We start from the raw sequence: 25,109 nt of genomic DNA, 5'->3' as shown, positions 1-25,109 counted from the left end.
GAGGAGCTACGTTCGGGAGCTATCTGGCGGTCGGTCAAGATCTTCTGCGATAACGTATCGCCACGTGACTGAGATCCACTTGGCCTATCGGTCTAGGGTAACCTGGTCTGGTCTTACGCTGTGACATTAGGATTAATAATAACTTTATATAACATTACCTCTATATAATTACATTTAGTATATAAACACATTCATTTAGCACTAAATAGAACTTATCTTATTAACTATTAATATAACTTCTTTACCTTAATAAGCTTAATACACACTATTAACTATTAAGAGATATAACTTTAAGTACTGCTCAGTATAACACCTTATGCAATCTGCAAATACAAACTGAATATAGATTAATTTTCCTATTTCAAACTAAAAACTGTTATATATTATATAATATAAATATATCTAAAGAGAAAAAAAGTCAAACTGCTACACTTATTAAGGGCTTCAATTAGAGCAACTAAAGTTAAGAAGCTTAAGAAGGCTATTAAAGCCAGTCAGTTACAATAAAAGGAGGCATTAGACTGTTTAGAGATATCAGCAGTGTGTGACGGTTGGGTTCCCGAACAGGTAAACTAGTCCGTACTAGGTTTATGTTGGCAGATAACGTAGGGCGTGATGCTGAGCGATGCGAAATGTCACGTTTCTTAATGATCAAGTAATGCGGTTTAGGCTTATTGATGTAAAGATGCTTTATTGATAGCTGGTGAGCTAAGTCCTATGAAAGTGCTAATGAATGTGTTCTATATACTAGTGATGGTTGTATATGAGCGACGCGACACGAGGTCGCTGTCGGTCCTGGAGCGCCGTCGTTCCTATACTTGTCGGTCCTTGCCTGGTTGGTTGGTTACGGTGGAGCGTTTGTGGGGTACACGTGACGTAACCGCTGGGGTCGTAACACAGTGTAATGTAGTGATTTATCACTTAAGGAAAAACTTCAACAACAGCGAGAACGAAATTTTTGAAAACAACAGCTATTTACAGCGCCGCAACACCGCTCCGAAAGGTGAATTGGATAGCCCAGTGTCGGTCGCATTGCCCAGTGCGACTCAGGCATCATGGCGACCCCGTGGCCCCAGGACGAAATCTGGCCCACTGATTACCGAGAGCACGCCACAAATTTGAGCAAATATCTGTCAAACATTACGTGTATTCGGTTCATTGATGTGAATTGGTGTATTCATGTTGTGTTCTGTTGAAATCTACCCCTTGGAGGTTTTACCATTTCGGCTGTAATCTTAAAGTATCCCTGCTTGCACGTGAGACCCCAGCACCTGTTCAACACACCCCCCCAGACTGGCCATCGTGGCTCAGTCTGTGCAGTCCGTATTCCTATTGTCAGGTTGGCCATCCTTCCGATCCCTTATTCGGCTCATCCATCAAGCTGTTCCTCTGCTCTGACAAAGTCCTCCGCAGTGAGCTCCTTGAACCTTCTCTCTTGAATCTTATCGTTAATATCCACTAGGCCAACCTGCATGACGAACTTCTGGAACTGCTGAGCGGGTAATGCCTTCGTGAGGCCGTCCGCAATCATCTCGGTGGTGGGACTATGCCGGACCGAGATCCGGTTAGCGAGTGCTTCCTGGCGTAGCCAGTGGTTATGGATGTCGACGTGTCGAAGTTTGGTCTGCAGGAGCGCCACGTCGGAATTAATAAGCCGAATGGTCTGCGCGTTATCGCACTGAATGATGATGCTTCTGTTGTCAAGGGTCACGCCGAGCTCGGTGATTAATCTGGAGATGAACATGGACTCCTTCGCAGCCTGCGCAAGTGCCAGCAACTCCGCCTCTGTTGTAGAGGTAGTCACGGTGTCCTGCTTGTTGGCGCGCCATCCAATAGTCCCTCCAAATAGCTTCATCACGTAGGCTTGCGAGCTCTTCCGATCGATTGTGTTGTCGGCAAAGGAAGCGTCACTGTACACATCAAAAGTGTCTGTTCCGCCGAGTTGTAGTGCAAGTGCCCTGGTGTTTTGCAGATACCGGAATAGGTGGTCCAAGGCCTCATGGTGATCATCGCTCGGGTTCATGTTGAATCGACAAAGTCGAGAAACAGCAAAGGCAATATCGGGTCGAGTGATTACTGCCAGGTAGAGCACTGATCCGGTCTTGCGTTGATACTGCTGTATTGACGCTGTTGATGCGCGCTCTTCGTTCGGAAGAAGTTCTTTCGTGGTCATTGGAGTGAGGGAAGGCTTTCCCCCTTGAATCCTAAAATGACTAGTGATCTTATCCACGAATGACGATTGCGACAGCCAAATCAGACGTTGGTTTCGGTCGCGAATAATCTCAATTCCAAGAAACCACTGTAGCATATCTCCTCCAGAGAGTTGGTACTTTTCTCGAAGCTTGCCTATCGTCCATTCGACCGATCTTTGATTGGTCTTCTCGTAGGCAACAATGAGGTCGTCCACATAGAAGAATATCAATATTCCTCCTTTCGAGAGACAGCATGGCTCGTGAGGTACAGACTTGAACCCAATGTTCGTAAGGGTGGTGGTTAGTTCCTTTTGCCAAAGTAATGGTGACTGGCGCAAGCCGTATAGTGCTTTCTGAAGTTTGAGGATCAGGCCAGGCTTCCGGTAGCCTCCGGGCATCCGCATATAGACGTCCTGTTTCAGTTCAGCATTGACAAAGGCGTTGACGACATCATACTGGAGAAGTTCTAAATCAAAGCGAGCAGCTATAGCCATGAGTGTTCGGAAAGATCTGCCGGCAAGTGTGGATGCATAGGTATCCTCGTGTGTCGACTTGGCCTGTTGATCGCCTCGTACAACGAGCCGGGCCTTGCACTTGGTGAACCATCCGTGCTTGTCGAACTTGTATACATAAACCCACATGCAGTCCAGGAGTTCCTTGCCTGCGGCTTCTTCTCTCTGAACCTCACGCCAGGAGCGCATTTCTTTATGGCTTTCAAGATGAGTCTTTTCTGCCTCGCGGAATAGGTCACCTAGTGGATGGTTCTTGAGGTCTTTATGCCTTTTTGGCAATATTGGCATGTCTCGCCGGTGTATTCGGCGTTGGCCGTCACCTAAATCTGTCAGCTTTGCAGATTGTGTTTTGCGATTGGGAGAATCCATCAGCTTAGTAGATTCCCCTCGACTTCCCGTAAACTGAGGTTCTCCGCTATCAGGGTGGCAGCTGGCCGAGCTCGCCTGCTTCTCGAGCTTCCGCTTACTCACCACCTTGCCATTCCAGGTCCCTTTCACAGATGCGAGTCGACCGGCATTAAATGCGGCCTCCCAGTAACTGCTCGGAGTTGAAATGACTCGAGGGGCTCCATTTGCGCCGTCTCGTCCCGGGGAAGTGCCAGCGCTAGGTGGGACATGCACCATCTTGGCAGCTCGTAACTGAGGGGGGTTTTCCCCCTCCTTCCTCACGGGAGGTTCTCTGATAGTAGCGACCAGAAGGGCAGCAGGCCGTAGAGGGCAAGTCTCCGGGGTCAGGTAGGGAGTGAATCGAGCGGTCGTGTAGGGGTGATCAGTCCCGTCAGGCTCTTCTCGATTGCGATCTCCTACGACTAGTGTCCTGCCAGTCTCACCCTGCGTAATCGTGAGATCACGTTCAAACCCTCTATGTGGATAACTTGCAGCCTCCCGCTCAAACGCTAGTCCTTCAGGCAAGGCGCTTAATTCCTCGTCTTCTTCTTGGGTAGAAGCATCCAGATTGATGCTAGATCCCTGTGGGACCTCTGCATCAGTGAGATGCTGAATAAGTTCTTCCTCGTTTAGTTCTTTTAAATCATCCTTGAGGTGTTGGACATCCCCAGAGAACGTCTCCTTCTCGTTGAAGATCACGTCTCTAGTGGAGATGACCTTGTTGGTCAACGGATTCCAGACCCTGTAGATGTTTGTCGAGTTATACCCGACCAGGTATCCTATCCACCCTCGGGGATTGAGTCGTTGTCGCCGATTCTTCTTTTTCAAAGCATCGGTCGTCATCGCAAAGGCTTTACAGCCATACACGCGTAGGTGTGTTTGATCGGGCTTACGCTCCGTGACAACCACGCCGTCCCTAAAGGCAAAGTAAGTGTAGAAACGCTCATATGGCGTCTTCCAATTGTAGATATACTTGGGTGTCCTATTGTATAGGTATACGGCAGCGCGCCAGATCTCAACCCAAAGGAACGAAGGCAGCTTTGCTCCAGCTCTCATTGCACGAGCTTTCTCCTTGATCACACCCCCCGAGCGCTCTGCGCCGCCATTTTGACTTTGGGCATATGGCGCGGAGGGCTCTAGGCGCATCCCGTTTTTGATACTGAGGAAGTCACTTACCTGGTGACTATCCGGGATCTCGTTATCACACTCGATGACTTCGGGCCTACACTGGAGTTGTCGCTCTAGTGTTCTGAGTAGATGCTCAAGTGCACCGATAAGCGTTGGTGCAGTTCGATCGGGAAGATAATAGTCCCAGATATAGCCAGAGTAACGGTCGGTGACCAGCATAGCTGAAGTGTAGCCTGGATCCCCACTCATGTCGTGGAAATCAATAGCGAGTCGGATCCCAGCCTTCTCGGGTGGAACTCGTCTTTGTCGACGGACTTGGCGCTTCACCTTCGCCATTCCACAAGCATCACACTCAGCCGTGGAGATCCCTCTGATCTTCACCCCCCGACATTGGCCCACGAGGTGCTTGAGTGCTTCAGGCCCTGGGTGTCCAAGTCGAAGGTGCCAAAAGGTTTCGTCTCCACTGCGAGGAGGGCGTTTAGTCCACGAATCATACTGTTTCCGTTTGGCTAGGAATGCCGCTGCCGTTGTTGATTTGTCGATATACTCCAGTACGTACTGGTCGAAATGATCCGTCAATGTGCAGAGGATTGAATCATCTTTCCTGCGGATTTGGTTGTTATTCCCTTTGGTATCCCAGTAGTAGCCCCTTTTCCGCAACTGGCGGTATGACACAATATTGCATGCAAAGTTTACGCAATGAGCTACATCTCGCAATCTGAGAAGAGAGGGTCCTTGAGGTCCTTGAACGCGAATATCCACGTTCCCGTACCCGTGAATGGCCACTGGTGACTCCCCTGCGTAGACGAAGTCTCCAGACGGTGCCGGTCGGTAGTTGAGGAACCTGCACACTTCATTGAAGATATGGATTGTCGATCCAGAGTCAAGGATGGCAGAATGTCTGAGAGGGTAGGGGGCACAGTTGAAGGCTGCGATAAAGTTATGCGTCACTAGGTAGGTTGCCTTGACGTGTGCCATACCCCGCCCAAGTCACTCGTCCTGAGTGGTTCTGTCTCTACTTTTGGACAATCGTTTGACTTCCTCCACCAAACCAGTATCGTTCTTGAGACGGTCATTTATTAATCGTTGTATCGCTTGGTTGGGCTCCCATCCTTCGGCTTTCTGGGCTGGGAATAAGTACCAGCAGCCTTTCCAGTCATGGAAACCTAAACATCCTCGACAAGTAGGGCCATCCGGGTTCGGATTGACGGTCGTCTCTGCTCGTTTTCGTTTTGTTGATACTCCTCTTCCGCCGCCTCGTGCTCTACGCCCACGGCCTTGGCCTCGCGTATCTCGATGTGCATAGGATGTTTCGTCCGTCGCCCAATCTGAGGCGTCTCCTTGGACTTCAATAGTGTCATTATCGCGGTCTGTGATTGCAGGTCTGTCGTTCCTGGATGCAGCGCCGTATGTGGCTGCGAATGCGCCTCTCTTGATTCCTGACGGCCTTCCGCTAGCGTTGGCCATTTTGGCTTCGTATCGAATGTCGGCAGCGACCTCTCGATAGTTGAGGGAATTATTGAGGATTTGAGGACGTCGGTGTTGTCGGAAAGTAGATGCCCAGCTGGGGAGAACATGGTACATTGCTCGGTTCAGGTCTTCCGCCCAGCATTGCGCGTCGAGGGCATCAGGGACTTTCTTGCTGATCGCTTCGGCCATCGTCGTCTCCCACTCCGTGACCCACTCGTTGAGTTTGTTGATCTTCGGGGCTGTATGTACGGCTTTGTGGTACTTGTCGCGCGCTTCGGGTCGAAGGCGTTCGTTGTATACCACTCCAGATCTTCGTAGCTCCTGATACCACTTGTCTAATCGGTCTCCCGTGACGCAGGATGTTTTCTGATACGTGGCCGAGACCGTCTTGAGGACAAACTCGACCAGCTTCTGCTCCTGTTTCTTCGTCTCTCTATACGCCGTTTCTTTCAGAGAGTAGATCCTGATATCATGCTCGTATTCCGCTCTTCCTTCAGACGTCAACTCTCCGATTCGCCGGGGCGGTACGTAATCTGAGCCGGGCGTCATTGTGCCACTATCGGGATCGTCCGGATCTGCTTGTCTGGGGTAGTCTCGGATTTCTGGAAGTTCTGGTCGCTGAGGCCATCGGATGCGATCGGTCGGATCAATATACTGCCACAGGTCGTAGGCGTGCGCCAGTTTCTTGAATTCGTTGGACCAGGAGTCCCAATCCTCCGGAGACGCGTAGCTAATGATCCTCTCGGCGTGTTTGGCCGACATGGTGATAGAATGAACCGAAGGTCGTATGCATTTGGGTGCGCGGGTCGCTGAGATGCAATTGAGACTCTTAATTGTCAGACATTACGTGTATTCGGTTCATTGATGTGAATTGGTGTATTCATGTTGTGTTCTGTTGAAATCTACCCCTTGGAGGTTTTACCATTTCGGCTGTAATCTTAAAGTATCCCTGCTTGCACGTGAGACCCCAGCACCTGTTCAACAGTTACGGGCTAGAAGCGCCGTAATTCACTTTCTCATGAAAATTGGCTTGAACTTGAATTGACCGCCGCACTGGGTGCATCACACCACCGGCACGAGAACACAGAGGTACCATGTTGCCGGGACTTTGAGTTCCCTACCGTTACATAATGGTCTGGACCCGATATTAACGGATCGAATTTTTAACCTTACAATCGAGCACATCACGACAGATAGCATCGCGGATCGACTCAGATAACTAACGACAACGATTTCGACGACCTCCTTAGCTGCCATTTAACAAAAATTGTTATAGAGACCCGGTCTGTATTCCGTACCAACTTCACTCGCTTAGTGTCAGACAATTGGCTCTACAGGGATCTGAGATGGCATCAGGAAATTAATGAGGATTAACGTGTATGATAAGCGAGTGGGCCAGACAAGCGAGTGAGCCACTATACTGTATAGTATAAAAAACAGCCTACCCTATAGAGTTCTAACTCATAAATAAAATAGCTAAAAATCTTAAAAGAATATTTTTATACTTAGTATAGTTAATTATATGAATTGATATTTTTAACAGATTTTTATCTATTTTATTTTCTATATAAAACCTTAAAATACAGTGTATTTCACAGTGTAAATAGACTTTACTAGATAACTTTATAAAGAAAATAGTTATAATTTGTATAAAAGTAATATATAAAGATATAGTAGTTAAATATATTATATTATTTTTTTTTAGCTATTTTAAAGTTAAATTGACCTTTTAAGAAAAGTTTAAAAAAGGGCTTTTAAGGTGAGAAATGTAGTGGCTCACTCGCTTGTCTGGCTCACTCGCTTATCATATACGTTATCTGAGGAACAAAATCTTAATGACAGGATGCACTGAGTCGTGCAGCTCTTTATACACAATTGAAAGCGTTGCCTGTTCTAGGCAGTAGCAGCTGCCACCCCGAGGTCATGGCCCGCAGCCATCACCGGCCCCGCACATGGCAGCGACCGTTTATTGACCAGCAGAAACCTCTCATCTCTATTCTCTATTCTCTCCTTCATTTTTCCCTATCATTTATCCTCCCCGTCTCCATTTCCTCTCTAGGGCCTTCCCTTGGCTAACCAAATCCTACCTTACAACCTGATGCGGAATAATGACGTGCGGTAAAATCATTTTCAGTAGCCTCCAAAAGCCAATCCTTTCATACAGCGATACAATTCGCAATCCCATTCATACAATTATTCCCCCAGATCTCAACACTCTCGCCCACAAGCCCACAGTATGGATAATTACCAGAAGTTAGAGAAGATTGGCCAAGGTACGTCTGACCCTAGCGCTGGGGCCTTGGCCACCATTTATGCAGCCATCGTATTTTCTAATATATTCCTATTTAATTGCCGGACTAACTAAACCTACCAGGTGCTTGCGGTGCTATTTTCAAGGCTCGTGACCTTGCAAATGAGGGACGAATTGTCGCATTGAAAAAAATACATCTTGAAGCCGAGGGCGAGGGCGTACCGAGCACTTCCATCCGGGAGATTTCTCTCCTCAAGGAACTGCAGCACCCTAACATCTTGCGTCTTCTCAACATCGTTCACGCTGATTACCACAATCTTTACCTCGTTTTCGAATTACTTGATATCGACCTGAAAAGGTACATGGAGACCTTACCGGCCAGTGACGGTGGACGAGGCAAGGTGCTTCCGGAGGGATCATTGGCATACCTCATGCAACTAGGCATGGATGACATGGTGGTTAGAAAATTCATGTACCAACTTTGTGCTGGCGTCAAATACTGTCACTCCCACCGTATCTTGCACCGAGATCTGAAGCCCGCTAATCTCCTCATCGACAAGGAAGGAAATCTCAAGTTAGCCGATTTTGGGCTGGCACGAGCGTTTGGTGTGCCTCTGCGCCCATACACTCATGATGTCGTGACGCTCTGGTACCGAGCACCTGAACTTCTACTGGACGGAAAACAATACTCGACGGGTGTTGATATGTGGTCTGTCGGCTGTATCTTTGCAGAGATGTGCGTTCGAAAGCCGCTGTTTCCTGGTGACTCTGAGATTGATGAGATCTTTAAAATCTTCCGGTAAGTTTATAATCCTCGCATATGCTGTGAGTGAGAAGTCTGACTTTGATGCCCTAGCACATTGGGCACTCCTACGGAAGACGTTTGGCCTGGAGTTACCTCGTACCGCGATTTCAAGTCCTCGTTTCCTAAGTGGCAACGTAACTACGATCAGGCCCTCTGCGATAACCTCAACAAAGCAAGCCTCGAACTTCTCGATATGACGCTGATCTACAATCCGGCTAGACGCATTTCGGCTAAACAGGCCTGCAACCACCCTTACTTTGAAGGCTTTCTTGCGTAGTCAGGCCACCTGAAAATTTACTACAAGTAGGGGAACTGTCACATATTACCACTAGGTTCATGCGACTGGATATGAAACGTGGACCATACTTTGGGGTTGTGAATCTGATTCCACATACTTCTCGCCTGATTCTATTCTATGCAACTCTCGCTTGACTCTACTGTGTTCACGGGCGACGAGCGAGTTGATCGAAAGAGGAAGAGGCCGTCTTCTAAGAAGTCAGAGGCCAAGCCGATACAGCGCTTTTTTTTGGTGACGAAGCTGTGAAGGTAATAAAATCTCCGACAGTTGCTGCCGCTTATAACGACGAAATGAACCATGTTGATCGAGGTGGCCAGTTGAGGTCATATTATGCCTATGATCATCCCCTCCGCCGCGGCCCTCGGCAGGCACTTTGTTGGACCTTCTTCTTGATGTGGCCCTTTTCAATAGCTATATTGCTTAACTACACAGGCCCCAGCCAAACGGGAAGGGGTATATGATTCATAGGAAGAGGCGAGAGTGCATTTACAACGCCTGATTCAACATATATCAAGAAAGTCAGTCAAGGAAGAGGCATCGCGGGGGGGGCGAATCCGACCCTAAAATATAGCAAAAAGAGCCCCTTGTCTGCCGGCACATGAGGTTGGACTACTTTGCATGTCAGGGCCTTCGACAAGGCCAAGTGAGGTCAAAAAGCCAAAAAGAGGGCCCCTTGGGGAGAGTGACGGCAATGGAAGAAGGGGACAGACTGATTATTGGTGTAGCGTGTGCTTGGTTCCTCTTTGTAACTACGGGAATTGCTAGTACTCCTATCATAAATAGAAATTAGGTAGGCAGTAAAGTACCTCTCGTTTGAGGCATTTTAATTCGACCGACCCCGCTGTCAGTACGAGAATTGAGGCTTTGATGATGGTACGTCAACGTCACCCTTTCTAACTTCTTGTGGCATCTCACATGTCTGGCTGGAGTATATGTTAGGAAACTTCAATTACTATTGGACAATACTGACTGCAATGACGTATTCATAATTTGAGCCGCCTGCGGTGTGGTGATTTCACATGTTACTTTTGAGACAATTTCCTTGTCGTATCATGATTTTGAAAACTATGATGGTACAATTTAGGTCCTCTGAGGCATAGGAAGAGCGATATGCTCGGAATCATTGGTTTTTCTCACATGTGACTCCCCGCACTGGCAGCAGTGTCACCATATCTTCGATGACCCATGAACCCACGGCCATATTCGTCATAAACAAAAGTCAACATTGAATCACCAATCACACCTTCAACATGTAACACAAATCCCTCCTCCCCCATCATAACCAAATCAAATAAACCTCCACCTGCCAGGATGCTTTTATCTACGCCAGCCTCTTGCTGTGTTGTCCAGCGGAAATCACGCATTGTAATCGTTCGCCTCATATATCATACCACACGTAAGATACAGCTCTTCGACATCTATTTCTCCCAAATTACATACGAAAAGGACGCCCCAAGCGCGGGCTCTCAACCAGTATCCAATCATTTTCCTGCTGTTTCTGCTTGCATTCCGTCGACACCTGACCCCCGCTCGTATGCAGACACATGGAGGCAAGATCAGAAGCCATAAGTGCCCCGGCAATGCCACTACGATCGCGTAGTCCAACCCAACAATATCGTGGTGTGACGTCCATTTGTTCGATCACTCCAAGAGATTCAACTTTACATAACTCCAATGATAATAGTATCTTCCAATCATTTGGCAAGGATTTCAAGACTTCCAAAGGCTTGCAAGAATGCGCCAGGCGGATTTTGCGATTGAATACCCTGCCATCACAAGCCACTTCGAAAAAGAAGCCCCAGGGCGACCCTCAACATGGGCATCCCAATTGTACTGCAAACGGAAGGGTCACAATGAATCAACAACACACTGGAGGACTGAACTGCGCTTCCTCTGCGACAACGCCCAGTTACACGGCGATTGTTACAACCGATGGAGGTCACGTCCAAAGAGGGGGAGAAAGGATGCAGCAACAGTCACGTCCGGCTCTGCATGTATTCGGTCATCGTCGTAGTGCCGAAAAGCAGCCTTCGTTCAAGACTGTTCATTTTGGCCCAGATTTGGAGCATGTACGCTACTTTTCGAGCGCCGACAAACCACTGACAATCGACACAAGTTCATCATTTGTGAGCAAGGATCCACTCTTGGATGAAAGGATAACCAACCAGCAAGTAGCCTCGTCGCCTCAATGGGAAATCTTTACACCTAACTTCCCCGATGAGGATTCGACGCGAAAGTCGATGGATGTCAGAGTCCAAAGACTCTATTTCTCTAGTCGTCGCATGGCTCTCTATGTCCTTATCGTGGTAGCCAACTTGGCCTTTGAAAAATCTATCATTTGCCGTTTTACGCGAGATTATTGGAAAACGGTCTCCGAAGCCCCAGCGCAGTATTATCGTGCTCCAATCTCTAGGAATGGGAAAAATTACTATAAATTTGTTGTTGGCATTAGGCTCTTTGATGCGGATGAGCTTGACTCGAGCCCTTTGTTCTTTTGTGTGCGATATATCGTCAATGGTCAGGAATATTGGGATGATAACTCAGGAGTCAACTTCGAGGTTGATTTCAGAAGAAAGCTTCACTAGAAACGAATATCATTTTAAGTATAAACAAAGCACCAGAGCGTACGCCATGTCCCGCAGTGGATTCCATCAGGGACCCTAACGAGCTTTTTCCAGGGGTCCGAAGTCACGCTCGAGGCACTCCTTATGTCAGATCATTATCATATGTCGCCGAGTCCACTGTGAGTAACAAGATATCATGGCTGATGGTGCTAATTTTTGATACAGCTATCAACACTCCTTGCCAGACGGATATGCTGGGTTACTAAACAATATTACCACTGCCTACTGTATTATCTGGGGTTTTGCTAGTTTGATATCAGCATTGTGGAGCCATGAGCTTTGGAAACAGGCTAATGCTTTGACCGAGGGGTTTTGGTAATCTATCAAGTCACCCGATGGAGTCGACGTTAAAACTGACTTTGGTGAAGAGAGAGCTAATTAAGGGGAACACTGTGAGCACAACACCTTGAGCGATTGAGAGCATTGTCATGATGAAGTCTGGCGATTCTGAAGCCGGTGATATGGATGAAGAAGAAAAAGAAGACGAAGAGGACGAAAGGTTTAAGCATGACGAAAATGAGGGCCAGAATGGGGAGGGTAGCGCAATGGGAGAATCGGACGAAGAAACACCACCACTGATCAGCGCTGCCCACAAATCAAACAAATCAAATCCGGGGCCATATTTAAGATATTTGGCAGCCTCCGGTACTGGATGTGTTGTTTGAAATACTTGATCAAATATTTCAAACATTTCAAATCTCAACATCTGTGCTCTCCATACTACTATTTCCAATCTCCCACTGGAGTTCATCCCTCCCACCCGCTGTCGCCCCTAGCTTCACCACGCCATGCCTGACCCAGTTCTTGAGGCATTGTAACTTCTCCAATGTTTCCGTCGCCATTGAAAGCCTCTGCGACGTCAACGTCAGCTTGGCCAGGCTGAATGACCTCTCACAATCAGTCGCCATCGCCGGTATCGCAAGTATATCGAGAGCCAGCTGGCTGACCATGGGAAACTGCCCCCGCCGACCCATCCACCATTCAATTGGATCCTCAGTTTCTTGTGGCTCTAGCCGCAGATATCGCTCCAGCTCGCTACTCATCGCCGTAGTCTTCGCAGTCCTGCTTTTAGCCCATTGCCTAAACACACTAGCTTCAGATGTCTTTCGTGGTACAATTGGGAATGCCGCTCTCTCCACAATCGCCTTCTGCTACTCATCCACCGGCCGACTGCAGCGGTACCAGCGGTCGAGGTAGTCAGACAGTCCAATCTTGGCATCCCTTACCCACACAAGCTGCTCCTCTGACGCCCAGTTCACCTCCAGATAGCTCATGCCGAGTGACGGGTTGAGGATAATGGATGCGGCGAACAACGGTGACTCTCCAAGCTTAGTGTAGTACTCATTAAGTTTCTGCCAGGCGGTTATGATGGACAGTCTCAGATAGTGTCAGTGATCCTTCCCCATGTCGTCGATTCCCGATGATCCTGATGACTTGCCTGGTCCATCATCGCATTGTCCCGACCCACGACCTGGCAAGGAGCTTTCCATTGACTTTCGTGGATGTATATCCATCTCGCAATCTCTAAACCTAGCAGGAAGCTGCCGATTTCGATCCGGTCGCCCTCGGGCCGGTTCGACTTGAGAATCTGTATTCTCTCCCACTGCGTCGTCTGGGACAACATGATGGAACAACTTCCGATCCTCCAGGTGTTCCAGCAAGTACTCCATGCCTGTCATCACCTCCCTCGCTACCCCAGCCCTGCTTTCTCATAGTCTGCAGATAGAATGGCTCAAGGATATGTTTGATCTCTGCCAAGAGTCTTCAGTCATCTCCCTTCAACATGTCGGCCTCGGGCAGCCATTTCTCCACCTCTGGATGAACCAAGAACGCCCTAATGTCTCCCTGCTTGACGAGCGCTCGAGAGATCATGAGATAAGTGGAGTTCCATCTCGTGTCGTTGTTCATGACGACCTCTAGCTCCGCCGTCGACTCGCCCGCCAAGAGATATTCTTGTGCTTCGTCATTCTCGCGCGAGATCTTCTTAAAGAGCTCGCTCCTCTGAGGAGGTGACCTGATAAACTTGACAACATTGTGGAGCTTTCCTACCAGCCCTTTCTTTCTCCAGTGTCGTAGATCATCCTCGTGGCGACCAAGGAAGTTGAAGACCTGAGATTCAGCCTGTTGGAAAATCTGGGAATCCCCCTTATCTTCAGGATTCAGACTATTAGTCTGAAAGTCCTAGATTTAAAGTTCAAAGTCCTAGATGAAACTATCTAGAGATATAAAGCCGAGAAGAGCTCTCATCTTAATAATAAATAACCAAGTTGTATAAAATATACTTCACCCAGCACACACTGCGCAATATAAACAATACAGCCTCGAAAGCCTCAAGATCTTCGCCGTACAGGAAGGCGCGAGCAACCAGGTTCAAGATGCGTCCATAGCAGCGCATACGTCTAGCGCGGATGTCCACCAGGCTCATTTCTGCATCGAGATCTCCGTAGAAGTTCAGAAGTCAGGTGTCGTTGGAAGATGCGTTATCCGAGATCACTGTTCCAACTCGATCCTCTATCTTCCACTCACGCACAACTTACCCAAGTGTCACCGCGAGATTCTCTCCGCTATGACACCCGAGCTGGCGTCGGAGTGCCAGTAGGCGCGACTGGTGCTTCCCCTGGCGGTCAAGAAAATGAGCCTTGACTGCCATGACAGCGTGTCGATTCGGTAATGTCCAGAGGTCGAACCCCAGATGAATTTTGCTAAGGGCATCCGAGAGCTCCTGCTTGACCCTGTCCTTCTTGGTCTTGTACATGTCATCCAACAAGCGGCTCATCGATTGCCGGCTCCATGATATCTGATCAGATAGATGAGGGTCAAGTTGCCAGGTGAGCTGCTGAAAGAACGTATCGCTAAAGAAAGAAAAGGGAACATTGGTATTGATCAGAAGTCCCAGGCTCAGTTCTCGGATAATCGCGACTCTAGCACGCGGCACGGCGCTGTACTGCAAGCGCCGTCGCTTAGGCCGTTCAGTCTCATCGGTTGACGGGTCTGTGTCGGCGCCTTGACTGCTCTCGAAGACCCTGTGGAACCTACGCGTGGTCAATGATGCTTAAGCTCGCCATGTCACATTCTCATACCTGCGGAGATGGTCAGCTGCCGAACTCGTAGCAGCAGCGGCGAAGAACTCAGGCTGACCCTTTGCGTCGCACAAACGGCAGGCCCAGTAAGGGCTTAATCGATCTCAACGACAAAAAATCCGTGGCGCTTGATCCAGCTCTTCCGGCCCTTCGAGCCTTTCCGAGAAAGGGACTCGTCTAAAACATATCGTTTGTTCCTCCATACTGCTTGTGGAAGATCCGCAACGGTAGGGTGATCTGGCGATGGCGTCTGCGTCGCTAGCTCAAATTGGATCGCCAAATTTCTCGGTGATCGGAGGAGAGCAAAGGCGGAGGGTGGAGAAGGAAGCATGATGTCGTTAAATTTCACCAGGTTACGCGTCGATCAATAGGAATAGCACGCATGGGCGAGTAAACAAACTGGCACCGACGCGGTTTGATGCTGTGGGGGTGACAGACAGAAAAGTTAAGAGGCTACTTTCTCCTCGGCCGATGATAAGGTCCTGCCGAGGGTAGACCACTAATAGAGGATCTAAGTAGCGACTATGATTGGTCAGATCAGCTCGCCAGCTTTTAGCATTAAGCCGGTTCCGGGTAGGCTGCAAGGACGCGTTCCCCCAGCCCGATAGATCATATCGCCAACCTCATATCCTGTATCAAATATATCAAATGTCATGTCAAATCGAGGTATCTCTATTTGTTTGATTTGAAATAAGATTATGGCATATTTGATTGATTTGTTTGGCAGTTTGTTTGATTGGATTTGATTTGTGGGCAGCGCTGTCTTTCCTCTAAGCCTTCCCAAGTAAACAAGCATCTTCTTACAATTAGCAGCCAGGTTATAGCTTACTATGTACCATATACAACCCCCCTTTCGACAGCCCCACCCTTTCGTCAAGCAAAAAAAAAAATAGCACCACCAAAAATGGACAACTTCACTTATAAACAACTCGGCCAAAATGAGGGACATGTGCAAAATATCTCATCTCACAATAGCGAACAACTATCTCTATTAGAATTTAGGTCTTTTAATAAGCCGTCCTGACCGCGTGGTCCGTTGCTGAGGTACGGCTTCCTCTCTCACTTCAATGACCGAGCTAGCCTCTGATTCTGACTCTCGCTCGTCTGAACAGACAGATTCCACCACGACAGACTCGTTTTGAGTCTCCCCTTCAGGTATGGCTTCTCCAACAGCTAAAGTCTCCCCGAGAGTCATAAAACGCCTGTTAGGATTCGGTACCGCCTTCCTCTTCTTCCTTCTCTTCAGCCGAGCCAATTCTTCCTCTAGGCTGGCAATCCTCTGCGTATGCGCCGCTACTGTCTGTTGTTGAGCCTCAAAGCCCTTGGCTATCACTTTGTACCGTCTCCGCGTCTTTGGTGTTTTGTTCAGCCCAAGATCTCGAATTTGACGGCTCGTCTGTGGAGTATCGTCCGAGCCAAGATACGGCCTAGGTTCAGGAGTCACTCTTGGGTCGCTGTTTGGCCTGTCTCGTTGGATTTCAGGGTGTCGCAGCGCTTTGGAACGCGAAATCGGCCAGTTGCCAGTGACCCTCCAGCCTGACAGTATGTTCTTCTTAGTCATTCCAACTCGGCGAGCCTTGGCGTAGGCCCTGATGAAATTGACCTTGTCCATCGGAGCGGAATCAGTCAACGAGGCGAACCTTTCCAGCTCTCTTCGATATGCAGCCTTTAACGCGTTGAAGACTCCATTGTCTAGTGGTTGGAGTCCATGAGAGCAGTGTGCTGGTAGATAGCAGCAATAAACATTGTTTAAAAAACACGTGGCCATCCATTCATCCTTCCACCACTCAGCACTGATCGTGAGATGGGGAAAATGGAGGACATACTGTTGCATGGCTTCCGTGGCCATCTAAAATGATCAGTCTAGCGTCTGAGTCGTCAGCAGGTGTCGTCTGGGGCAGATAAACTCTTTCAAGCCATTCAATGCCTATGTGGTCATCAGTCCACCCGTTGGGCGAAGTTATGTAATACCAGTCTGCTATCTGCTTGAACTCGTCAAGGAACCATTGTTTCTGCAGTTCCTTCCCCTTGAAGATTATGCCAGGAACTAAAGCGCGGCCGTCAGCAGTGACAGCTTCGATGAATGAAGTCCAATTCCGAGTCTGTGGTCCCTTGAGGAAGGCCTTGCGCTTCGGGTCCGCGCTTCCAACAACTAAGCTATCTAGGCCTGAATGAAGAGAATTAGTCGGTCAAAATGCAAGCACCGACAAGTAATAGAGGTGAATACTTGCCGAAACCAGTCATAATACCGCCTTCATCAACGTTGACGGTGTTTTCAGGCTTGATCCAGCCATACTGGCCATCCCGGATATCAAAGTACCAATGAACCGCTCTAGGTGTGAAAGAGTCGAACCTTTTAGCTTCTTGACGTCTACCCATCTTGGTCTTTAGGTCTGCGCGGCGATTGATAAACTTGATCACCCAGTTACGTCCTAAGTCGGGATGTTCGCCCTGCTGTCTCAGCAGGCCCATGACGCAAGCGCGGATCTGACTGTGGGACGGAGCATAGCCCAAAGACTCCTGACGGAGTATCCAGAAAGCGAGCCTATCTTCTTGGCTCTTGGACAAACGTCGGCGAGGCTGGATCTGGTCTTCAGCGGCCCCACGGCCATTAAGTCTATCGATGAGGGTCGTTCGGGGCACTCCTCTTCTCTGGGCCGCTTGAGGGGGTGAAAAACCATGATCGGTAATGTCCAATATGGCGTCAGCCATATCGTCCTCTGTATATTCCCATTTAAGTCGTGATTTAGGCATTTTTCTGCTGTTGTCGAGGGTAAAGATCAAAAATCACGAGAAAGAGCGGTGAGGAGGTTAGTGACCATATTGAAAATATTTCAATAGCATGACTTGCATATATCGCGTGCCCAGCACATCCTCAACAGGTCAAAATAATTATCTCCACTCATTTATATAATCAATAAAAGAAGCTTCTTTTAGGTAGCTATTTATTCTGGCCAAATTTCGTATAAGTGAAGTTGACGAATTTTGGTGGTGCTATTTTTTTTTTGCTTGACGAAAGGGTGGGGCTGTCGAAAGGGGGGTTGTATATGGTAATGTATGTTTGCAACCCAACCGGGAAGATTTAAGCGGAGTATAATTTACCTGCAACCTAAGGACTAGGGTTCGATTGTGATGGTGTTTGGCGCCTGATTATGCATGGAAGTCCGAACGATATGGTTATTGTGTTGGAGTCTAGTTGGCAAACTTTATGATGCCTTACTTACAGGCATTTATATAATGTCGCCCCCAAGTGACTGGTAACTGAAATTCTTTAACGTTTGAGTTAAAGTAAGTGAAGTTCCTTACGAGCTGCATGCTAATAGGCAAGACTATGCGCGGCTATTGAGTAGAGACTTTTAATTTTCATGCTTATTTTTGAGTTACATGGGTTGCTTTGGGAATCTATCCCAGACTCTGCGGCAGCATTGCATCTCGAAACTAGCTAATGCACACCAATATTATGCCACCGAGATCGCGTTCAAATATCACCAGTCTGATTGATAAACCAGACGACTTAGGCTTTGACCGTCAATGTCCAGCCTGCAACAATTGTTCCTTATGGACAAGTACCTCTTAGCAAAACACTGAGAGCGTTGCCACTTATCACTGAGTATTCGGAAGGAGACTAGTCGCTACTGAAAGGCCCGATAATAGCTGCTTATATGCGTAAAGGAACAACGATGGGAAATATGGTATGTATAAGGCCAGCAATGAAGCATAACTAGCCTAGACGCAGACTTTCTTGTATTAGACTATGCTGGTTGCTTGAATGGGCATGTTCTTTTTGAAACAAGTTCGTGCAAGGAGCTTGACGGGATCAGGACTGGCTTACAGAAGGATGTTGCTAGTATGGACCTTACTCTGAAGTAATTATGAGCACTGATATGCCGTGACCTTTAAGTGTTGTTCCCTATTCAGCCCTGGAGTAGAACATCTCGCTTGCTATGATTTTCTAGCAAGCACTGCCGAGTTTGTTCTCAGGCTATGAGCTGTGACTTATCACGGTGTTAAGCCCTGAGGTGATCCGTCGGACATTTCTAGCTAGTTAAATCAAGACTGCAGTGCTTACATCAACAGCTCTCTTGTACTCTGAAAGTGTCATACTTTGCATCAATGCTCCGGTGCTCGTCTGTGGCTTAGAGAAATCCGCATACCGTACTTATGATGGCTGCTTCTGGCAGTTTACAAGACAGGCTGTATTACACTACTCGACTCCTTCCAAAATATGTCGTAAACCTAAGATCAGAGACACATGGACGTTATCTTCGAACCTAACCCTCCTGACTTCCAGATTAAATACAAAACAGATTGTGCATTGAAGTGAGGAAAGCTGCTATTGAACAAAGTAGGACAATGATAACCTCTCTGCGGCGCAAACTTTGACAAGAAGCAGTAGAAAACGATACAAGAATACTCTGTGGTAAGTAAACCAATTAGATCCCTGTCCTCAAACGACGAATAATATCGTGAAATGATAATACCATTAGGTAGAATCTCTCTTAATAATGAGTTTTCCACAAGCTATGCAATGGTGTTTGCAATTCTTAAGCCATCTAACTACTATTTTCATCTTTGCCTGAGTTGCATCAGATTCTACAACCGCCAATGTGAGGCTTCTTGTTGTGACTTTGCTTCTAGTGCCTGAATATATCGACCTGATTCGTGAATGAGGTAGTTCTGCATGAGGGTGCAATTACACCCTGACTGATGTAAAAGTTGCATCTTAAGCTCATATACCTCGAATGTCAGGTTGGCCACACAGTTAGAAAGATCGCGGTGGATCTTCTCCAGGTTCTGCATGCTGGACTCAAGCCCTTGCCGTTCTTCCCTCCGCTTGGCGAACTTGGCGTAGAGCTTATTGGCTGATGCTTTGTTTCCTTTCCGCATTCTCTTCATACGATCATTCCCGTGTTGGAAACTGCTACTACTATTTGTGCCACGAACGGGGGACGACTTTTCCTCTTTATTTGGCTGGGGATCGATATATCTACTACCCTGAGGGGTCCGTCCAGTAAAGTCACAAAATGTCGGGTCGTCAGAGTAACAATTTGTCTTTCGATGTGTTGTCGTTTGGATTGAGGGCAAGTTCGGGTGGCCCTGGCCAGGTGATTCCTTGAAAATCTCAGGCTCAGCAACCGTAAACAGGGTTGTACGTTCTACATCAGAATTCAAGCCGTTCCACGAATTTGCATGACTCATCTCATGGCTGGTGTAATGCCGACGGCGTGTCGAATCAATGTTGTAGTCATGTAAATAGCCGTCGATAAGATTGCCAGTCTGCGTATAAACATTGTCTGACGTGCTCCTCTTGGCCTCCCTCAAGTCAAACTGTATCAGCTGGCCTGACGGCCACCATTGCTTCCATAAAAGGGCTTCTGGAAAGTGAGGTGCCCCAAAGCTTGAGCAGCCCTCCATATCAGTGGGCAATACTGAGGGTTCTATCATCCACGTGGTGGGAGACTGCATGTTACATCTCTATACGAGAAGTTCAGCTGATGATCGAAGCAGCAGGAGAAGAGAGAAAGGGAACTATCAACACCCAGAAGCGCCTGAATACTCTCTGTCCTATTATTTTGTGGTACTGGTGGTGATTCTGAGCAGATGAATGCCCGCACGCGAGAGATCCGGAGTGCCTGGGGGTAAAGAAGCTAGTCTACTGATGCTTATCCACACCTGACACAACATTCTTCTCTCTGTCGCGCCGTCATTCCCGGCAAATGGCGTTTCCGTCGATAGCCAAGACCTGACTGGGTTAGGCCGATTGAACGAGCTTTACTACTGATCCGTGCGTTCGCTTTAACAGACTGGAATGGTTCTGCATTTCATCGGCACTATCTCCCAATGGGGCATATTTATGAGATCAATACAATTAATAAGGCTAGCTTGGAGCCCAACTATTTAGTGTCGTAGGCCGTGCAAGTTTGGTAATCCAGCCTAGGTTGAAGTATGCCTTTAGTCTACAACTATGGAATTGAGAGGTTTCACTAGGCCATAAACGGCATTGGTTTCCTACGGAATTTTACTACGTGATTTATGTGGTGGGGTAAGGCTAGCTGCGAATCAATTTTTAGATCTTTATTTTGTGTGATGTACAAGGTGGGCAGCCAAAGAACTCTAGATCATCTAAACACTCAATACAGTGGGATGTAATAAGTTTGAATACCTTTTGAAGTGCTGATAACCCCCTGTCTAGCCTATTTGGAGTTCAGCCTGCTTCTAATCTGAAGAAGAAGCTCAATCTAGCCAATCACTATATACTTATTAGCTGTGCAAAAGCTGATATGCACGTGGTAGCTGGCTCAAAGAGGCTAGCGGCGAAAGAAGATAAACGCCCGGTATTCAAACTTGTTGCATCCCACTGTACGAATGCGGGTTAGTGGGAAATTCTTGTGTTCAAAGATTGGTCCGTAAATGCACGTGGAGTATGTTCTTGTTTTTAACTGGATCTAAGTCTCCTGCCTGGAACCTGTCACTGGCGTAGCCTGATTGGTCATCTTTTCTGACTGGCAGACCGTATGCTGTAATGCGTGTTCAAAGTGGGCGCCCCCGCGTATTCTTCTTTCTGATCGCAATTTTCAAATCGTAGATGTTAGCTATATATCTCCTATTTACTTTGATTGCTGTAAAGCCCAATACTTAAAGCAAGCTCTCCGCGTTCCCAGACTTTTACCCCAAATAGTCGCAGAAGAAGCAGTTGGTTGTGGAATTTTATGAGGTCACTTGAATTAGCATTTGACTCGGATTTACCCTCTTGTGACCTTAGTTAACCTGATTAAGTTGAGGTAGCTGACTTGTGTCCATGTAAGCGATTAGTGGCTTGAATAAAAAAGAGTGTGTGTCTGAAAGAGGGGAATCCCCAAAAACATGCCTGGTTAAAAAGATGAAGTAGTGAAGGACCTGTAGGGTCCTCAAGCCCAGCAAAAGTGACGGTTCCGTTAATATCGTCTTTGCCTAAGGCTTTGTCTTGAATGCATCGTCAGATCGCCTGACTGCTCGATAACGTGACAAAAAGTGAGAGAGAATTGGTCACCATTTCCTTATATAGGGAATGGACTGTGATGACATAAGCGCAGACTTGATTACAAGACGGACTGTAGACCTTTATGCTGATCAAGTAGGTCTCAGATCTTTAGATACGCAAGATAATTAACTATGTATCTTTGTAACTAAGGAGGTCCCGCGTTACATCCAGGGCATAGGGGAGTGCCAGAGTCTTTGGGCTTGGGTCCAAAACCCAAACCTCGCTTGCACGTCACTCCTAGCCCTGAACAGGCCAGTCGGAATTGGTGTTAAACCATCTCAGGAGCAAAAAGCCCGAGAAAGTCTGGTGGATTTTGTAGCAATGTCGTGTTCGAATTGTGACGTTGCCAGTATGCCACAATACAAAAGATTGGACAATGCCTTCTATTGTAGCAATTACAATGACGCGGAACAGTTGCCTATAATATACGAAGAGGAAGTCAAGTATATATAAAGATATAGATTATTATTAGTAGTACTCATGTAACTGCAGCGCTAATAAGTATTAGGATATGGTTCAGAGTAAGTGCAAGGAAAGGGAAAGAATTTTACTGTTAGCAAGAGATTAAAGAGCAGGTATGTGGGATTTACAAAAAGTAAATGTATTAAGGTCAGAGTCTTGAAGATATATCATAAGAAGTACAGCTATATATCCCATCTTATATTAAGATATAACTAATATTTCTGTCTAGTTTTAGTACTATTTACTATTATAAAAGGTTTTATTTAGTTATATTCTGTCTACTCGATGGCTTTTAGAGAATTAGTGTATATTCAAGAAGAATGAAACCCTAGGGCTTATAATCTCTCCGCATAGAATTTTAACCTAAAAGATAAAACCAAATAATGATTTATTTATTCAACAATAGATGTAACACATTATATCACTGAGTGTTATGTCTTATGCCATCTTTCATCAAACTAATAATACTCGTTTGTCCTAAGAAAGAGAAAGACGGATGTAAAGAAACGGCCTATGCTATATGACTCCTTCTCTTTCTTTACTCCTTTAATTTATACACTCATTAGAATTATATCTTACTGTAACAAAGCTTCATTCGGTAGTACTGACCCTATCTTCTTCTTAAATGATAGTATTCTTAGTACATGCCATGTAGTTTGAAGCGCAAGCCGCGTTGTTAGTTGAGTTGTCAATCAAGCTGTTGTTCAAACAATTATTCAGGTTTTCGAAGCATTTGTATGCGTTGGAGTCTTTAGAGAACCATTTAGACATCCAGGACAGGGCTGTAGTGGTTGGTAGAGCAACAGCGACATTAACTGTGCTACTGAGCTTCTTATCGTTTGGGGGGTAGGCGGCAGCAGGCGCTCCAAGGCATACAGTGAGAAGTTGAAGAGGTACCTTCATGTTGTTATACTGAGCCTTTTATAGATATAATACCCAGTGGTGTAATAACTGATTGCTAACAAGGCAAATATTGTAGTTCTAAATAATAGCTGAAGAGAGTGGTAATAAAAGTAGCTGAGAAAGAGTCAGTTGAGGAGTTAATGGCCCTTATGTACTACAAATCCTTGTCTAATTCTAATGAATTTTGCCTTAAGATCTTAGCTTGGTGATGTATGACGTAGCATCAAGCTTAACATGCTCAGACCAAATATTGTGGCTTATTTGCATTCCTATTATATATCTTGTACGCAATTAGCAACAAAGCTGACCTATATCTTTCAGAGTTAATGCATGGTCATAATAGACTTCGGGAAATTAGCAGTATGCAGACCTGGTTCTGGGTTTAAGCCATGAAACAATCGACATAGTTAGTCTTTACAGCCAGTGTTATATCTGTGTGCAGACGTCAGATTTCCCTGCAGCCTTTTGCCTCCGATTAAACTTATAAAATTCTAAATATTTCATTCCTAGACTCTCCATTCCATAGCTAAGGCAAATTTAGTCGATTGGATTCCAGACATTATGATCGACACAAGACAGAAGGGTCTCGTTTAGCAGCATGCAAAAGATATACGATGTAATACATCATTTTATCTCATCATGACCTAAAACACTCATAGTCCGGCTTTAAATATGAGTTTTTATCGTTAGCAAGCTACTTGATGAAAAGCTATATGACAGCATCAGATCATGTTATCTTTGTATTATCCTATGTATCTTGATGCAGTGTCTCTGTCGAGATATATATGATGAGATAGAAAATATTGTTCTAAATCCGAGTAAATAGAACACGTAGGGAAAGTAAAACAGTCGAGATATATAATAATGTCTCGACTAGATAAATCTGACTTCTTTTTCCAATATTATTTTTCTGTCGATAATCCCTGAACTTTATGCAAGAAGTAGTCTAGGGCTTATTGCGTTGACTCCTTAAAAAAAGAAAAAAGTCAAAAAACTCTTATCTATTTCATGTAGAGCCTAGTTAAATTGTGAAGCTACTGCTGATGGCTATATACTTCCACAGAGTCTATCTAATATATTGCAGTATACTCTGCTCTCTATACAACAAGTCCAACATATCCTCCTCCTTAGTGGCATCCTGTTTCAGTAACTGTTCTAGCAGCGTAAAGTCTATATAAGTTGCTTTTTATTGTTCAAATTCTCAGATAAACTGTTTCCACTTGCCGGTGGGTCCCAAGGACTAGTATGGCTAAACCAGCCTCCTTTTTAATAGCATTTAATATCTCTTGTTATCCTGATTACGCCTGGTTCAGAAAGATTATTTAGATCGCTGGGTGATGGCCTGGGCCGTTTCTACTTGACATTTGTCGATAGAACCTATAGTTTTTCCGATTAGATAAGCCCGCCTCTGCCTTGACAGTGCTGGTTTTCTTAGGGCCGGATATTGGGTCTAATATGATGTTGTTTCCTGTTGAGACTTGTACGCTTCTCTGTTTACTCCTTTAATACTCGAAAGAGGCTAGTATCTTGATGTATATATTTATTTCCCGCCATTTTATGCAGATATAAGCTTGCCTCTGGCCCTAGGCTTCTTAACATTAATTATACTAAGAATATACCGGGTTATAACTCTATATACACCTTGATTTATAGCGGTGTTTATAAATTTGCTTATAGCTGTCTGTTAGGTACTTTGCTTGGCGGCTAACTAAGCCTAGAGGATGAGATAATGCGAAATCAAATACATATGCTTGAGTTAATCTAGCTATTATATATATTTGGAAAAAACCTCATAGTTCTGCAATACTAAATATTTGCAATCCCTTACAATTTAGCCGAGTAAAACCCTTGTAACACTCATAGAGGCTGTACGAGGTAAGCGTCAAGTACCCAGGTGTATTAAAATCTTGATTTAATATCTTTCTGTCTGAGCAGGCGGCCTTATTGACTTACAAACCGACAAGCCTATTTAGGAG

The 25,109-nt window shown here is 46.3% G+C and overlaps 3 protein-coding genes across 3 annotated transcripts; 2 read left to right on the top strand and 1 right to left on the bottom strand.

Moving 5' to 3' along the window:
• Positions 1-7,925: 7,925 nt before the first annotated feature.
• Positions 7,926-9,022, top strand: FOXG_06733 (CMGC/CDK/CDC2 protein kinase; the record flags this gene model as incomplete). The annotated part of the gene is made up of 3 exons (XM_018385394.1): positions 7,926-7,962; positions 8,064-8,739; positions 8,797-9,022. 3 exons carry the CDS (start codon positions 7,926-7,928, stop codon positions 9,020-9,022), a joined length of 939 nt encoding a protein of 312 aa, XP_018242731.1.
• Positions 9,023-10,896: 1,874 nt separating this feature from the next.
• Positions 10,897-11,628, top strand: FOXG_19370 (uncharacterized protein; the record flags this gene model as incomplete). The annotated part of the gene is made up of 1 exon (XM_018399583.1): positions 10,897-11,628. One exon carries the CDS (start codon positions 10,897-10,899, stop codon positions 11,626-11,628), a length of 732 nt encoding a protein of 243 aa, XP_018242730.1.
• A 7,712-nt stretch (positions 11,629-19,340) lies between these two features.
• FOXG_06730 (uncharacterized protein) lies at positions 19,341-20,162 on the bottom strand (the record flags this gene model as incomplete). Its single annotated transcript, XM_018385393.1, has 1 exon — positions 19,341-20,162. One exon carries the CDS (start codon positions 20,160-20,162, stop codon positions 19,341-19,343), a length of 822 nt encoding a protein of 273 aa, XP_018242729.1.
• Positions 20,163-25,109: the final 4,947 nt, after the last annotated feature.

The sequence above is a fragment of the Fusarium oxysporum genome, chromosome 3 (genome assembly GCF_000149955.1).
Source record: "Fusarium oxysporum f. sp. lycopersici 4287 chromosome 3, whole genome shotgun sequence".
Lineage (NCBI taxonomy): Eukaryota > Fungi > Ascomycota > Sordariomycetes > Hypocreales > Nectriaceae > Fusarium > Fusarium oxysporum.
This window is presented reverse-complemented; position numbering and strand designations above follow the sequence as displayed.